Source organism: Arvicola amphibius, chromosome 10, assembly GCF_903992535.2.
Source record: "Arvicola amphibius chromosome 10, mArvAmp1.2, whole genome shotgun sequence".
In the NCBI taxonomy this organism is placed as follows: domain Eukaryota; kingdom Metazoa; phylum Chordata; class Mammalia; order Rodentia; family Cricetidae; genus Arvicola; species Arvicola amphibius.
Genome location: NC_052056.1, coordinates 46,791,885 through 46,808,944, shown reverse-complemented (window position 1 = coordinate 46,808,944; position 17,060 = coordinate 46,791,885). Strand labels below are relative to the sequence as shown.

The following is a 17,060-nucleotide window of genomic DNA, read 5'->3' as shown; positions in this document are numbered from 1 at the left end:
ATTCCGTTTCCTCTACTTGCTTACCAACATGTGGTATTTCTGTTTTCCTGAGTTGGTGTGCTTATTCTGCTGAATGCAAAATGTGATTTCATTTCTACTTGTTTTATTATTTATTTTGAGTTTCATATCCCTGGAATATTAGACAAATTTCTATGTGCTTATTGGATCATTTGGATGTCTTTTCATATCTGTTTTAAATTTTTGTTGTTTGAACAATCATGTTTTATTAATTTTAAGAAAATTATCTACATATCAATATTTTAATTGTATAGATTGAAAATATACCCTCACTCCACAGGTTACATTTTTTTAGTATGTAATAATATGACACACATTTTAAAAATGTTATTTCTTTTCTTTTTCCTTTTTTTCTTTTTTTGGTCTATTTTTGCATATGTTCTTGGCATTAATTCCAAGAAATCAGCCTCGTTGGTAATGGAATTTTAGCTCTATGTTTTCTTCTTTCAGTTTTACAGTTTTAAGTTTTTATTTCTAGGCTGTGGATGCATTTTGAGTAATTTTCTCTGCATGGTTTTAGATAAAGGTCCAACTTCCTTATTTTCCATAAATAGCATGTTGCTTGATGGTGTTGTTTTAACCATTCTGCTCATCTTTTTCTTTTCTCTGAAGAGCTTAATCTAAAGTTAAGGTAATTTCTTTAATTTTTTCTTTAAGATTTTATATCTACACCCAACTTACTTACTCCCCACAAGATTTTTTTATGCCATTTTGACATCTTTTTCTATTTGCCTTTTATGAACACTTACAGTTTCCAGTAATTATTGTGTTATTTTTGCTCTGTTTAGTATGATTTTTATAGTAAAGCACTTAGGTTCTTTTTCCTTTGTGTACATTCTTTGGGAACTTTTTGTAACTATCATAAGGAGTACATTTAATCTTGGGAAGCTCCAACACTGTAGTCTGAGTTTGTACAAACTTCTCTTTCAGAGAGCCCAAAAGGTCTAAAGCTTTTAACATCTCCAGTCTCATTCTTTTGAGTTTTTTTGTGTCACAAAACTAAACGATTACTCTGAAAATATGCTATCTTACCTTATTAATTTCAGTATCTTCCATTTTATGTAGAATTCCTTTGGACCGGAAAGCCTTGACAATTTCTCTAGCCATATTGAGCATGACATTAATCTCCTCCTTGGTTTTCATAGTGACAGCAATTTCTGGATGATCATACTCTAAGTAGCCTGATGAACAATGCAATATTTTCAGGCAAAAATGAGAAAATAGCCTTAAGTGTTTTGTGAGGCTAAGAAGCTAACCTTTCTCCTCTAAGTCAGAAAAGTTCAACCTTCACCACAGGGGCATGGATCCCACTGTCAGGCCTGCTACCATCAATCCCTCAGATGCTGGAATTTTCTTGGATACACCCACACTTGTGCTAAGCCCATGGAGAAAGGATGGAAAGCCCTATCCCTGTAACCTATGAATGGTTACACTGGCCCGCTGTCCCTGGGCCCTGCAAGCATGCTTGGGGCCATGTGGCTCATGTTCAGATCCACTTTCTTGTCCACTTTAAAACAGGATTTTTGACTATAAACTACATATTCAGCTGTGGTATCTGATTAAGTCCTACAGCTTTTCCTGGGTTATTTTCCTCCTGTACTGTTGGTGAATCGAGAAGACACATCCGTCTGTACCATTCTACTTCTCTTCTCTGCATTCTGAGATACCCATGTAAACATCACCCACTCACATGGGACGTGTGGGCTTTCTCTTGGTCTTGCCTTCTTCTCTGCCCTGTGACTAGTTGCCCTACTGCTCTCTCAAGCTTCATGTTCAGGCTCTCTGTAGTCTTTGCTGCCTGCCACTTCCTGCCAACCCCTGTCTTCACATGTGAGCACTGTGTCTTCGCATGTCAGCATATGTCTTCGCATGTCAGCACTATGACTTCACATGTGAGCACTGTGTCTTCATATGTGAACACTGTGTTTTTACATGTGAGTACTATGCTTTCACATGTGAGCACTGTGTTTTCAAATGTAAGCACTGTGTCTTCACATGTGAACATTCTTTTCACGTTATTGTCTTTACATGTAAGCACCGTGTCTTCATATCTGAGCACTGTGTCTTCACATGTGAACACTCTTTTCACATGTCATTGCCTTCACATGTTAGTGTTATGTCTTCACATGTCAGCACTATGTCTTCACATGTGAGCACTGTGTTTTTACATGTGAGTACTATGCTTTCACATGTGAGTACTATGCTTTCACATATGAACATTCTTTTCACATGTCATTGTCTTCACATGCAGCACTATGTCTTCACATGTGAGCACTATGTTTTCACATGTTGGCACTATGTCTTCACAAGTAAGCACTCTATTTTAACATGTGAGCACTGTGTTTTCAGCATGTTTGTTCCACTCAGGATTTGTCCTCTACCAGAAGTACAGCCTGGCATGACTCAGAGATGATGCTCTTGCCACGTGGGCATTGAGCCTTCTGTGCTCCTCAGAGAAATCCTCAGGTCTCTGTTTTTATACAATACATAAATCCTTAATCTCTCTATGGCAATATTCTTTGAGCCACTCAGAAAGGTACAAGATATATCTGGTTTGGAAGAGACGAAGATTGATAAAGCCACAAATGATATAAAGAATCATGATGTGGTAATGTGGATTGTTTGACACACATTAAAAACCTTTATTGTGTCAGGAAGAGAGAAAGTGTAATGAGTAATACTATTCTAATATATTTATTATATGCTAATATATCTTTATAGTAATATTATACACACTAGAAAGCACAATCCTGTGGGTTAAGTTTGCCATTCTACTACTAAGAATTATGGTGTGGGGCATAGAGATGGCTCAGTGGTTATGAATACTTACTGCTCTTGAAGAAGACCAGTGATCAGTTCCCAGAACCCCCATGGGGGCTCACAACTGTCCAACTCTGGTTCCAGGGAATTCTACACCATTTTTCTGCCTCTTGTGGAAGTGCATGGATATGGTACACAGGCATGCATGTAGACAAAATGCTCATACACATATAATAAAAACAAACATTTATGAAAAAGAAGGAGGTTTCTTTGTAGATTTTTGGTTCTAAAACCCACTGTTTTTCTGACATTGCCATGGTAAGAGAGGGTTAGGTTGCACATTTAGAGGAAGTACCTACCGAGCTCTTTCATAGCATGCTCCATGTTCCTCACTTCCCGCTTTAACAGTATCTATAGAACAAAAAAGACGTTGTCTCTGTTGGAAAAATAAGCCATTACAAAAGAGCTTTACGCTTGTAACTGTTTTTAACCTAGTGGGATAACTTTATTAAAATGCACAATGGAGCATATGGAGCGATGTCTCAGCTGTTAAGAGGACCTGGGTTCAATTCTCAGAGCCCACAAAGCAGCTCACAACTGTCCCTAAGTCTGGTTCTTCTGACCTCCATGAGAACCCGGCACCCACATTGTGCACAGACATACACGTATGCAAAACACATACACATAAAAGAGAAATAAATATTTTTATGAATGATGAAGAATGTCTTAAGGGTCAGGACAGGATTGGGGCAATGTGCTTTCAAATTAGAGACACAAGGGTGGTTTTCAGTCTCATAGGCATAGGAAATTAGACCAAAGTGTATGAGAACTGAAGTCATAACAAACACTGGTTGATATTTTAGAAACCCAAGTTCTTCCTATCCTATTGTTTGCCCTCCTAACTCCCATTGCTAGGTATTAACCATGAGAGATGGTGAGCAAACTTAGGGAAATTGGCTAACATTGCAGGTAGCAGAGTGGAGAAATGCTGTTTATGTGTTCTACCATGAGATGGGTGTACAATATTTTTACTGTGCTTGTGGCATATAAAATTTGGCATTCGAGTGATACAAATTACATTGAAAGGCAAATATTGAATTCCACCTCGCTGTCAAACTTCTAGGTATGTACAGACATTAATATGCTTCAAACTAAGAATGAAAAGAAAAAGGAAAGGAATTTAGATCTAAGGGGGTCTTTGCCACCTACTTGTTGTGGCAGTGTTGGCATGATCAAACAAATCTCTCTTGGCCCCATTTCTTATCAGCAAGAGTGCGTGTGACTGGGCCCCTGTAGGAAACTCTTGTTTTCCTTACTCCTTCCTGTCTGCTGCACCATGGGCCTCCATTATTTCCCTTACTCTTTATTTGGGTCAAAACCAGAAAATGGAAAGAAACAAAGATCTTTGAAACACGATGAGGAAGCTCTGCTCAGCTCTGTGGCCACTCCTCCTCACAGTATTTTCTGAATGATCCTGGGAGGGAGTTGGGCACTGTACCTGGATACAAAGGCCCCTCCCAAGACCTTCCTTGTGTGCTAATATGGCACAGGCTGTCTAGTTAAAGAAGGTAAGTGCTGTAGTGACAGAAATGGACCAGCAGCTCAGGAGTCAGTGCCTACACCTGGTGTAAAGGACACCGACCGAGGCATGTGATGGCAGCAGGGCAGTGAAGGGAGTCAAGGTTTCTCCTCATGCTTGGCTTTTTCTCTCACCTGTTTCACTTGTTTGGAACTTGCAATGTGATCGATTATATTCAGTACATCCATTTCCCCTTGGACATAGCCTTTTAGGATAGAATACCGGAAGGATATCTGATGGCTCATCCTTTTGTCTATGATTTGCAGCAGCTTTGGTGTTACGAGCTAAAAAGAAGACTATTATTAAATACTAACCGCATATTTTTTTGTTTATGTTTAGCTTAGTTTGGCCATTGCTTTCTCTGACTCGTGCTAGTGGTGCAAGATACGAGCCCTTACCTTCTGCTCCAGCCGTCATACCCCCCGCCCCCATGACAGACTTTTGTCCCTGTGAAACCCAAATAAACAGTTTCTTCTGTAAGTCTCCTTGGCCGTGGTGTTTTATCTGTAGGAACGGAACTACTGTGCTCCTGCTTTGCACCCATCCTGCTCTATGATATAGGAATGTGTTCATTCCTTGCCATTTCCTCTGGCAGCTTGCCAGCTCCTCTTCTATTTAGTAGACGCTGTATACCTCACATTCGAAAAAAAATGAACTATAAACTTTGGTATACTGTAGACTTGCTGTCCTCAGATTACATTGTGTACGAGTATTACTCATTGTCTCACAGAAGACCACAAAAGTAGATACTAAAAATTGCCTACTTTAGACCTCAGAGGTCTAGGTCTCAGTAACAAAAGCTCTTTTTTAGGTATAATGTATAATCTATACTGTATAAAAAAGACATAAACGTTGTATGACTGTTTTCCTACCCATACATCCTCATATGGCGAATCATGGAATAACTTTCCAACCACTTATGGAGTCATATAAGAAACAAGTGACTGCCACCATACATGTGAAAGCAACATTGATTAGACATGTAATTTTTGATACCATAACATTAAATTTACACAATATGAAATGTGGACTGTTTTAGTTCTTGATCTCTGTGGATATATACTATTGGCTTTGTCGCTGTGGATTGTTTTTTTTTGTGATGATTGTTTTGATTATTTCCATTTTTCACTCCCAGTTAACTATACAAAGAAGTATTACTTAGACTGCACTAGGATTTACATAATGATGGATTTTAAAAAAAGCTTTCTCTATTAAATGGAAAAGCTGTGATAGATGTCTATAGCTCCCTGAGCAAAACGGATTTATAATATAATTTGAGTATTTGAAAATTTGACTTGTTATATGTAGCTAAAAGCTCAGACTTGACATCAGCCCACCAGCAAATGTTTTCACTGAAACTGGTGACCTGACTTTAGACTGACATTTTTTGACACCAAGCCCACAGAGGAAACCAAAGCCATGTCCTTGACTTGAGCTTTACCTTCAAGATGCGCGGTAAACGAAGGAGTCGAACTATGTTCATGAAGACCACAGTCTCACTTAAGTCAAAATCGTAATTAATGGAGTCTGTTTCTCTAAGTATTAAATCAATGATGCCAACTAAGGTAATTCCCAGCTCAAACAAGAACCAGGTGTGTGAAAAAAATTCCTTCCTCATTGCTGCCATCTGTTGAGAGATGAAGAAATTACATCATCATATTTTCTGCTTTTATTAAACAGGTTCCCCCCCCCCATCCACAACAAGAAGGTAAACATTATCAGTTGCTCTGCCTGTGACTCTGTATGTCAAAAATACCACCAACGCGGAAGAAAGCACAGGATGCTTCCTAATTGGAAGAAAGAAAACTGCTGAAACTGTTGATGTAGGCTCAATTGTACAGCACAGGTGTAGACGAAAGACACATTTATCAAATCCACTGGGGTTGCCATGAGACGGCAGTTGAGGGGCAAGACAAATGCACAAACATCCTCTATTGGTGTTCCTTAATTTCAAACAGCTCTAAATGCCAGAAGAATCCTAAGGTCTCTATTTTTTTTTTTTTTTTTGGTTTTTTGAGACAGGGTTTCTCTGTGGCTTTGGAGCCTGTCCTGGAACTAGTTCTTGTAGACCAGGCTGGTCTCGAACTCACAGAGATCCGCCTGCCTCTGCCTCCCGAGTGCTGGGATTAAAGGCGTGCGCCACCACCGCCCAGCTCTAAGGTCTCTATTTTATATTGTTTAGTTATATCAAATGTGTGACGCTGAGTGGTAAAAAAAATCATGCACATGTGCGCGCTTGCACACACACCCACAAACACACACATATAAACATATTTGTAATTCACATGAGATAGATTTTATTACATCAGTTCAAGAGCTAAAGATTCAGTGAAATGATGTCGTCTGTTCTATTTTGTTCTGTGATGATATAAAATAAAAGTCACTTTTAATATTTTTAAAATTTAACTGAATGTAAATATTTTATCAAAACTGCCTTGGTAATCGCACCAATGCTTTTATTTCAGTGCATTGGAAAGATAACAGAAGGCATCACGCATGGCACATGGTCAAATATGCACCTTTCAGAAGTACTTTCGTTTCTTATTTTTTCAAACCATGTGTTCTGGCCTTAGAGTATTCGAACACAAAATAGCCTCTGTGGGTTTTGTGTGCTTTTTATTTTGGTATTTTTGTGTTATTAATTTTTGTTTGATTTTTCATCTTTTTTTGAGGTGGTGAACATGAAATGGTTTGGATACGGCAGTGGGTAGGATCTGGGAGAAGTTCAGGGAAAGGAAATCGTAAGATAAAAATATACTGTGTGAAAAAACATCTTAAAAAACCATTACTAGTACAGTTTAAACTCAACTCTGTGTCATTTTGACCTGCTTCATTTTATTTTGGCAATTGCTGAGTCAGTGCTTAAAGCATCCATATTTTCTGATGTTGCTCTCAACATCACCTTTATAACTTAAATTTGTGAACTCTGAGAAGACACGGAGAAGCTCACAATACTCGCTGAGAAAACTCTAGCTGATGTGGACACATGTCTCCCATAACACACTCATAGGCACGAATTTTAGATTACCTTAAGTAGAGCCTCCAGAATGTAAAAGACAAGGAAATAGTAGTTAGCAAACTTTATTTCATGTTCATAGATGCTATTTAAGCGGGATATCCAACAGACTGTCATAGGAAATATGTTCATTAATACAACAAGGTATCCAATGTACTCAAATTCATCTGTAAAGACTATTTTATGGCATAAATGAAGAAAGAAGTATCTACAAAAAAATAAAAAGAAAAGACAATTTTATCTGAAAAAAAGAATTACATGAAATGTTTTTCTTTTATTGGATCAGTTCTGTTTAAGTTAAGGGAGCCAGAGTGCCCTGCTGAATTCTAGGTAGTAGCCTTACTAGCTAACTATTAGGATCTTGAACAAATCTGATGATTCGTAAGTGAAAAATTTTTTTTTTTTAAGTTTCAGTGGAGATTCCTGGTGTGAGACAATCAAGCTCTTCCTAGAAGTCACAAGTTTTTTAGCGACAATTCTCATGACAAGGGCGGGCTACCTTCCTATGAACTGTTGGCATGGAGTTCCTTCAGAACCCCCAAACAATAAAGGCAATTTCTACTGCTGTTGCTGGCCTTAAAGAACTAGTTAGTAAAATCCAATTGCTTGGCTAAATGGCTTGGTCACAGCACACAGAGAAATCAAGCTGAAATGGAGTGAGAAGTTTCCTCCCGGCTGGCTAAGCCCCCATGCTTTCAGAGGACGGCATGAAGATGGGAAAATTGTCATCGCCAGCTTTGCTCAGCTGAGAATACTGTGTAACAGTGCTGACTGTGCAGGCAAGGTGAGCTCACCGGAGAAACCGCGGTCAGTCTGTCCCAGGGATGAGCAATTGACTTCTGACTGGATTTGATGCTCATGCCACATGAGGGAATTCATATCTAGTATGGACAAAAAGTTTGTGACTGGGGAGACAGGAGACTCTAGTGGGGAAACTAATGCTCTCTGTGAGATAAACCGGCATGACAAACCCACCAAGCTACTAAAGAGCCATGTTTATGCCCATAGACTAGTGCTATTGTCAGCATTGACCAGAGAAGTTTCCTTTCGAATCTATACAGAGAATAAATGTCTGATAAATGCCCGGTCACAAAGGGGGCATCTGCATTACCCTTTGAGAGGCTCAGGACATCCTGAAAGAAAGGACAGGAAAAAATGCAGCAGTCAGAGACAACAGGGAAAGCCATGCAGAACACTGACTTCCAGGTCTAACATGGCTGCTTCATTTTTGAACTTTAAGCAGCTTTAATTGCAGAAGATCTGCAAAGGATTAGACTGTCAACATGATGTAGAGTCTAGAGTCTAGGGGCACCTCTTTCCTGTGGGCATATATGCAGTTAACAGCTGATGGGAGAATGAGAGGAACATTTGCTTTAGTGCTGTATCCACTAGTAAGTAGCAGACCACAGACCTTCTAGCTGTTAGGAAGTCCCACTGACTTTTGCCATAACCCTAGCAATCTTTTTCTTTACAGATGTCCCAAGAACCATGTTTTCTTGTCATGGGACTGGGCATTTATAGATAATAAATGCCAACTGTAGAAGGTTTGCAGACAGAACTGTTAGATATTAGCTAGGCCCATTGTTTTTGCACATGCCCCTTATCCAGTAATATCCTGGGATCTTTTTAAATACCTGCTTCATCCAGAAATACAAGACAATGGAATACATCCAAGTCTCACTGGATGAGATTAGCCCTCCTTTCACCCATTTTGGGGGACATAATATCTTTCTGCTCCCTATTCTTGCATAGGGCCCTAAAAGAACTAACTTTTCTTTCTCTGAGTGAGTTGAAGCCTTTCCTTCATTCCACCCCTCTGTCCTGATATCTATTAAGCCTTTTACTAGAACTATCAATCTCTTTCAAACCCCACTTCTTCAAAAACAAAAGTTAGGTGCAAATGGTCCTCTAAACAAGCTCCTACCCATGCACCGGCAAATAAATCCCTACTCGTGTTCAGGTAATCAGCTTTGCTGGCTAGCTTTATGTCAACTTGACACAAGATAGAGTCGTTTGAGGAGAGGAAACCTTAGCTGAGAGAATGCCTCCACCAGATTGGCCCGCAAGTACATTTTGTTGATTAATGACTGATGATAAATGTGAGAGGGCCCAGCCCATCATAGGTAGTGCCACCCCTTGGGCACATGGGGTTGTGATGTATGAAAAAGTAGATTGAGGAAGCTACGCATAGCAGTCAGTAAACAGCTTTTCCCCACAGCCTGGGCATCAGTTTCTACCTCCAGCCTCCAACCTTGAGTTCTTGGCCTGACCTTCCTAGACGATGAACTACAAGCTGAAACAGGAAATGAACCATCTTCTCCCCAAATTTCTTTTGGTCATGGTGTTTGATCACAGCAACAGAAACCATAACTAAGACAACATAACTGAAACTCATTTAAGGACACACATACACACAGACAGACAGACAGACAGACAGACATTCAAGTAGTAAAATGAATGACTAGTTTGGAAGAAGAGTTTGGGGTGAAAAAAGAAAGTAACAGGGTCGAATATGTATGTGTATGAAAATGTCACAATCAAACATTATTGTGTCTAATTAACATGATAATAAGAAAATATTAACTAGAGATTTAGCACAGTAGTAGAATGTTTGCCTAGCATACACAGCATGTTAAGAAAACAAAATACCCCAGTCTATAAAATACAAACAAAATGTTATTCTTATATCTTCTTTTAAATATTATTTGTATGTATGTAAAGAATTAGATTTTAATCTACTTCAAAATAGTTTGCAAAGTATTTAGGTTATAATTTGAAAAGAAACTAACTTTCAGAAGTTAGCATCACATCTCTTATTCTAGGATTGCTCACCTCGATGGAACCCCTTTATCTTTTTTAGTATTATATACCCAGTTGAGTAGTAATTTTCTAAGGAAGGAGAGGAGTTTTTTGCTTTCAGAATAATTCTTTAAGTTCTCAGGACTCATATACCTACAAATATACAGAGAAATCATTCAATGTGTTTTAAATACTTTGACATAAGTCCAATGCAACACTGTCAGAGCCTAGGAGGACTATTTTGTACAATAATGACTAAGCAAAACGTTTCATAGCATAGCTCCAAGCCCTGAATTGTAGATATACAACTATGTTGTCAGGTTGTGAGACCAAGTCATTGAAAGGAGTCCAGCTTATTGCGGATACATATACTAAGATCTAAAGGTCCGGGGAGAAACAGTCAACCTTCTTTAAAATATTTGTCACCTAGCTTTTTATTCTAGATGCCCTCATCTGTTATGGCAATGAAGAAATGATCTACCTACCATTCTTGTTCATGAAGATAAAATGAGCTATGTTAGGCAGGGATAACTGAGCAGTACATAAAACATCTCTCGCACCTCATACAGGCTTCTCTTCAGGCAAGTAGTCGGGTTTAAGTAATTACAAAATGGTAAATGTTAACTTGGAGAGGTCAGTCTCATAAGAGACACAAAGGCAGGTTGCCAGCATTTACCAGAAGCTGCTAAAATGGATTTCTTTTAACTTTTGTATTGAAATGGCTCCAATCTGTGAGCAGTGGCTTGGTTTTGCTTAGCAAGCCTTCTTGATTTGATAAAGAGCTTATCTTTATCAGGTACTTTCATTGTCTTTATTGAGAAGTTCACCCAGCTTTGTGTTCTAATGTGTCATGTTGCTTAATTGAATAATATTGGAACCCTGAGTGCCAAGACTGACTCTGTTTTTCCTCTTGATTAGTTTGTCTCACCCTGAAATTTATGTAATTCTTTTGCTCTAGATATGTTGATCTTGTTGAAAATGAAGTCATTCAATTTACCAGGATTTAATATTATAAAGCATCTATACAGAAATTCTTCAATGTCTATATAATCCGATTCATCCTTAAGTTATAGTTATTGAACTGATCTAGAATGGTTGTTACATACTACGGATAAACTGTGAAGAAATACTGATTTCTATCCTTAAGGGTCCAGTAGATCGATGTGTTGAAACATGCAAGTCACCACTTCTGTAACTGTTGTCATGGAGATAATAATAGGAAACTCTTCACAGACAAAGTGGACATATAAACCAAGTTATGGAGAATTAGGAAACCCTTTTTAACAGAATTATTATCTTACAGAAGATCTGGAAATTTACAGGTTCTTATGAACCCTAATATTATGTAATCCAGACCACTAATCAATCATCAATCACTAAGGCAAAAGTGAGATGTCCAGAGGACTGAGAGGGAATGGACACAAAGGAGTCAACAGTGGGACCAGGAAGGAGCACAGAGGGCCTGAAGGGACAATGTGGGAGGTGGTCGTGACATATGACAATTTTACCACACGTAGGACACATATTCAGTATCCACACATGCCAGGCCACATACCAGGTAGCTCAGGCACTTAGATTTCTGTTTCATGTGAACGTGTTCACCACTGACACCTAATTTGGAGAAATAGTGTTGCTCTGAATCCCAGCTCTGCGACTTGGTAGATAAATAACCTCAAGTAAGCTAGAAAACTTTTCTGTCCTCCACATCCTTCCAATGCATCATGAAGATAAGAGGAGCATGGCTTTTAGATACTTTAGTGAGGTAAAACTAGGAAATGCACAGAACATGTTCGAAAGTGTGTCTGGCACTCAACAAGAATAAACAATGTATTCAGAGTGTTATTTCACAGGGTGTTGCACAGGCCCTATGGATAGGTTCTGGTATCCTTTGCAAGTCTTCTGCATCTCCTATTCTTAGACTTGTTTTTCTTACCCCAAAAAACCCCAACCTGTGGAGCTACTGAATGACTCCAATAAAGAAATGGCAAAATCAGTTTCAACGTCGCCAAGGGAAAAAGCACACACTGAAAACAAGTGTGACCAATAGTTCTCTAGCAGTGGGAATATAGGGCTACCACTCTGATATTGTCTTTAGGGCCTGGCATGCTATTTGGCCTGTATTGCTACTAAATATGTGTTCCACATGTGTGAATACATTTTCACATGCTCCAACTATCTCCTCCAGTCTGTTTGTGCTCCTCCCTGTGCCCACTGTTGACCTCATCTTTGTGTCAATTCCCTCTCAGTTCTCTGGGCATGGCTTGCTTCTGCCTTAGTGCTTGATTAAAGATTAAAAACAAATCAAGTTGGTGTTTTGCTCTCTGATGCCTTGTTTTTGTCACATTGCCTCTCCCAGACAATGTAGTGACAATGACTTTTTTATTCATTAAAAAATTTCTGCTGTGCTCTGTATATCTGTCTTCTTTACAGAAGACATTGCATTATTTCAAAAAGACACATCTTCCAAGCTCCTTCAATTATATGGAGGTTATCCAAGCATTTGAAAGGTATGGGTTTAGAAAACAAATGGATTCTGTGTTATAAATGGAAATATTTAGATGCATGTTTAGGAACACAAGTTTTAAGCAGCATATACTTTATCTTCCTTCCTGGATATATAAAGTGTCATAATGATTTGCACAGACTGGCTGGAAATGAAAACTCTTATGCTCTTAGAGAAAAGTCTGTGCTTGAACTATAATGAGTATTTATTGAACATCTGTGTTCCTTAGAGATGTGTGTGCTGCATGTGATGGATAAATCATAATTCTCTTCTCATATATAGCTTTTCTCTTTACTGTATTGGGTAGCACATGTGAATGGTATATCACATTTAGGATGTATGGCCACCAAATGTGTCCCATTCATGTGGGATAATGAGCCAAGTGTACAGCTCTAAGCAGACTCTGGAAATGACCTTGGCATCATTTCAGATGAATTTGAATTTCTTTGACATTAAGGGGGAGATCCATATCTGGGAGGCATGTCTGAGCTTTGGGTAGACATGTCAACTGCACTGCATTTGAATTGTTCTCCTACTCCATAGATCTTTCATTCCCTTACTGAGGGCAACCAGAGCGTGCTCCCCCAACACACCAGCTTTCCTTAGACAGTGGATCTAAGGAAATCTGTACCAGATTTGACAGAGGACATGTGGGGTCTGTCTGTGCTTTGGGAAGGCACACCTAGAGAGATTAAGGAACACTTGGCCTCTGTTCAGAGAGCTAAAAGGACAAGCACTTTACTACAGTTTAGCTTTGCACATGGGAAACAAAAGAAGAAAAAGGGCTATTTCTTTCAGAAGATTCTTGCCAAAAACTCCAGCCTGGAGGACTCAAGGGTGGAAAATGGAAAGGAGGAGATTCAGTTTGAGGGTGGGGTGCAAAGCAGGGAGTGGTTTATGCATATGATACCAGATGGACAGAGGTCACAACACACAGGCATGAAAACTCCTGAAGACAGTGGCTGAGGGTCAAGCCCTCTCTTGGCAGTGTACTTACTCTCCCTTCTTCTCACCAAAGCTTCCAGCTGCACCTACCAACAACTGCACTGCATTCTGGGACAGGATCTCATTCCTGTACTGTCGTTGGTAGCTCTCCTGAAAGAAGTGTTGAGTCAAATTATTACATGCTTTGGGCACAATGACAACTTATTACTTCCTTAACAGAAAAAAAAAATGATGTGTGATAAAGAAGTCAAACTCCCCAAATGACCTAACATGCTTACAGAAAGAATCTTTCTACAGAATCCGGGTCAGTATGCCAACACAGCGTAGATCTGGACCTTTGGGTAGAATAACCCGCTTCTGCGGGAAACTCTGGAACTGCTAGTCCTTGCCCATGATTCCAAAAAGTAGAGTTCAATGAAAAATAACTCTGGGGTTGCTACAAGCTGTGTCCCATTGAGAAACTCCTGGTGGATATTAGAATATTAAGGGCATTTAGAAATACTGACAAATTAAAGTGATCTTGGTTCATCTTTTTTTTTTAAATCCCATGTTTCCAAATATTTCACAACATAACTCTGCTGGCTCCTATCTATTAGATGATATAGTCGCTCTTTCACTGTGTTTATTGATGATCTGCTGAGCTACGGTGACTGTGTGAGGCTGTGCCAGCCATACCGGATGAGTGGTACCTGACAGAAGTGAGCTGGTGATGGTTGAGAATCTCTGTATAGGACACATCCTGGATCTGTAGTTGGTGCTCTGTACACAACCAATGACTAGAGTACTACTGTTTTCCTCTTGGAGGGTACTAGAAGGATAAATCAACTAGCTGTAGGAATGAGGGATTTAAAATCTGCTCTTGGGGCTAGGGATCAGGTTCCATGGCTTATCACTTGCCCAGCATGCAAGGGGCCTGGGCTTCATCCTCAGTGCTATTAAAGAAATATGTTTCAATAAGGCAGCAATCTTTTCTTTAAACAGCATTAAAGAACATAAAAATATATATAACTAAAATATTATTATTAGCCTTAAAGTTAAAAATAGCAGTTTGTTGGGAAAAATTGAAGTTGGAAACAATATGGACAACATGAAATCTTAGAAATGTTAATAGCAAAGTGGTTAGAAACTAAAAAAAATCTAAATTTTAAAATAATCATTTTCACGAAACAGAAAAATAAAACAACCCCAGTTTATTCTACAAAGCAACTCTTCTTGAGTTAACTGGTCTATATATGTTTTATTTTGTGAAGAGTCTAGTCCATTCTATGTTTGACAGATGTAAGCCTGCTTTTTCAGGATAATGTTGGAGAGCCAGGTGTATCTGAATTTGAAGCATTCCTTCCAGGATTCTGAATGACTCGCTCGCTACACCATACTTTCTTTTCTAGTGTACCACAGTAGAAAAGATATTCTTTCATTTAATCAGAACTGGTTGAAATCTGAACAACAGTATCAAGTTTTGAAGATTATAGGAGGCCAACTGGAATACAGACTGCGGAGATGAAACTGACCACAAGACAATAAACACGCAAAGAGGGATAAGGTGAAGAATGACTACATCCATGGGAAGCAAACTGAGGAGACTGAATCTGCCTTGAAAAAAAAAAACCCAAGATATCTTGTTTAAGAAAACACAACATAGAAGTCCAATATCAAAAATCATAGGTGAAACAGCAGTAATCAAATATTTGAGGGGAGAAATGAAGAAGGTACAGGGGCAGTTGATTATAGAAATCCCATGTTGAGATAAACAGAAAGAACTGCAGAGGTCATGCAGTCATCTTAAGTCCCCTCTTTATCACACGGGGAGAATAAAGACTAAACATGTTAAGCTCCGAGTTACACACAAGGTAATTAAAGAAGACTTTTAGTGGAGTCATCTGCATTTGTTTTGGGGTTCTGAAATGCTGTGTTTTCTTGAAGTCAATAAAAAATACTTGAAGTGACTTAAAGTCATGGTCTTGTAAAATGCTGCACTCCAGTGAAATCAAAGTTGGCAAACATCTAAGTGGGTAAAGATGCTACAATTCATTTTATAAATATTAATTATAAATATATACCACTCTACTGCCTTTGTATAAACATTCACTAACTGGATACAGCTCTTGTATTTTAGGTCTGAAAAAGTCTTTAGAAATTAAATGGTCAAATGCTTATCTACGTCAGGAACATGAGCTACCAGGTCACGCTATTCTTGCTCCATAGCTGCACTGAGATGTGTGCCGCTGCTGCTGGCTATGAATGTGACCATCACAAACTAATAGACTTACTTAGAACATTAGGAGGGCTCTCTGTCTCTCTCTCTCTCTCTGTCTCTCTCTCTCTCTCTCTCTCTCTCTCTCTCTGTGTGTGTGTGTGTGTGTGTGTGTGTGCGTGCGAGAGAGAGAGAGAGAGAGAGAGAGAGAGAGAGAGAGAGAGAGAGAGAGAGAGAGAGAGAGAGAAAGAGAGATATTTGGTAACTCAATTACATGTTTCTTGAGTATGAGCTCTGTAGATGATAATGGCATTTTGCAATGTCAAAAGTTTGGGCACACCTAACTACTAAATCAATGGGAGGTAAATTGTATAGATGTTTTTGGTTGGAAATGTTGAAAATATCAGCGATAAATATAATAGCAATGTTTTGAAGAATGTGTATTTAAGAGGGTTATAGGTATAAAAAGTTGACTGTTTACAGAGTAAAGAAATTATTAGAAAGAATATAAAATTAAAGAGAAAATTATGAGAAAGAAATAAAATTGCTTTAGAACTAAACTAAATTAATATTTATGTTCTCAGTCATTGGTACAGGGCCTCACATGCTATTTTTCTTCTTTAAAAACAAAATTATAAGAAGAATGAGAAAAAGAAAAGAATATATACATATATATTTACTAAAAATTAGTCTATGGTAATGCTTTTAATTAGATATTGGTAGCTAAATATTAATAGTTTATAATAAAGTTATATATGCTTTTTTTGAGACAGTATCTCACTGTATAAACCAGCTGACCTGGAACCCACAGAGATTAGCTTGCCTCTGCCTCCACAGTGCTGGGAAAAAGGCATGTGTCACCATGCCCAGCTAAATATGCTTTTCAAAGTTAGCTTAACAGGCAGAAGGAACAAAAACACTGAGCATTTCCATATGAAAGAAGGAAAGAAGTCAGGGAAGGGTATGCAGGGAAGTAAAAGCAAAAACACCAAGAGAGATGCCAGAGATGAAGAGACTTAAGATGCCCAAATAGCCTGACTGCTTTTCTTATAAAATTCAGACATTGCTCAGAAAGGTTTAAGTGAATAAATATTGGGTACCAACTATGCATCTCATTTTATGTTGTTCAGTATTAGACATACGTTATTAGATGTATTAATAAATCACAGTTGTTGGGATTTTGCTACTTTACTAGATTTACGTGGGAGGAAAAATGAACTCTTATTAAAAAGTACAATTTATTCTA

At 38.5% G+C, this 17,060-nt stretch overlaps 1 protein-coding gene across 1 annotated transcript in view; it reads right to left on the bottom strand.

The window, feature by feature from the left end:
• Slc9c1 (solute carrier family 9 member C1) overlaps positions 1-17,060 on the bottom strand; it is a 71,125-nt gene that overhangs the window by 21,644 nt on the left and 32,421 nt on the right. Inside the window, exons 13-19 of the mRNA XM_038346359.1 lie at positions 13,673-13,770; positions 10,206-10,325; positions 7,386-7,581; positions 5,799-5,984; positions 4,492-4,641; positions 3,138-3,189; positions 1,051-1,199 (exon numbers count right to left, since the gene is read on the bottom strand). Of these exons, the coding sequence (XP_038202287.1) occupies positions 1,051-1,199; positions 3,138-3,189; positions 4,492-4,641; positions 5,799-5,984; positions 7,386-7,581; positions 10,206-10,325; positions 13,673-13,770 (951 nt within the window). The remainder of the gene's footprint in view (positions 1-1,050; positions 1,200-3,137; positions 3,190-4,491; positions 4,642-5,798; positions 5,985-7,385; positions 7,582-10,205; positions 10,326-13,672; positions 13,771-17,060) is intronic.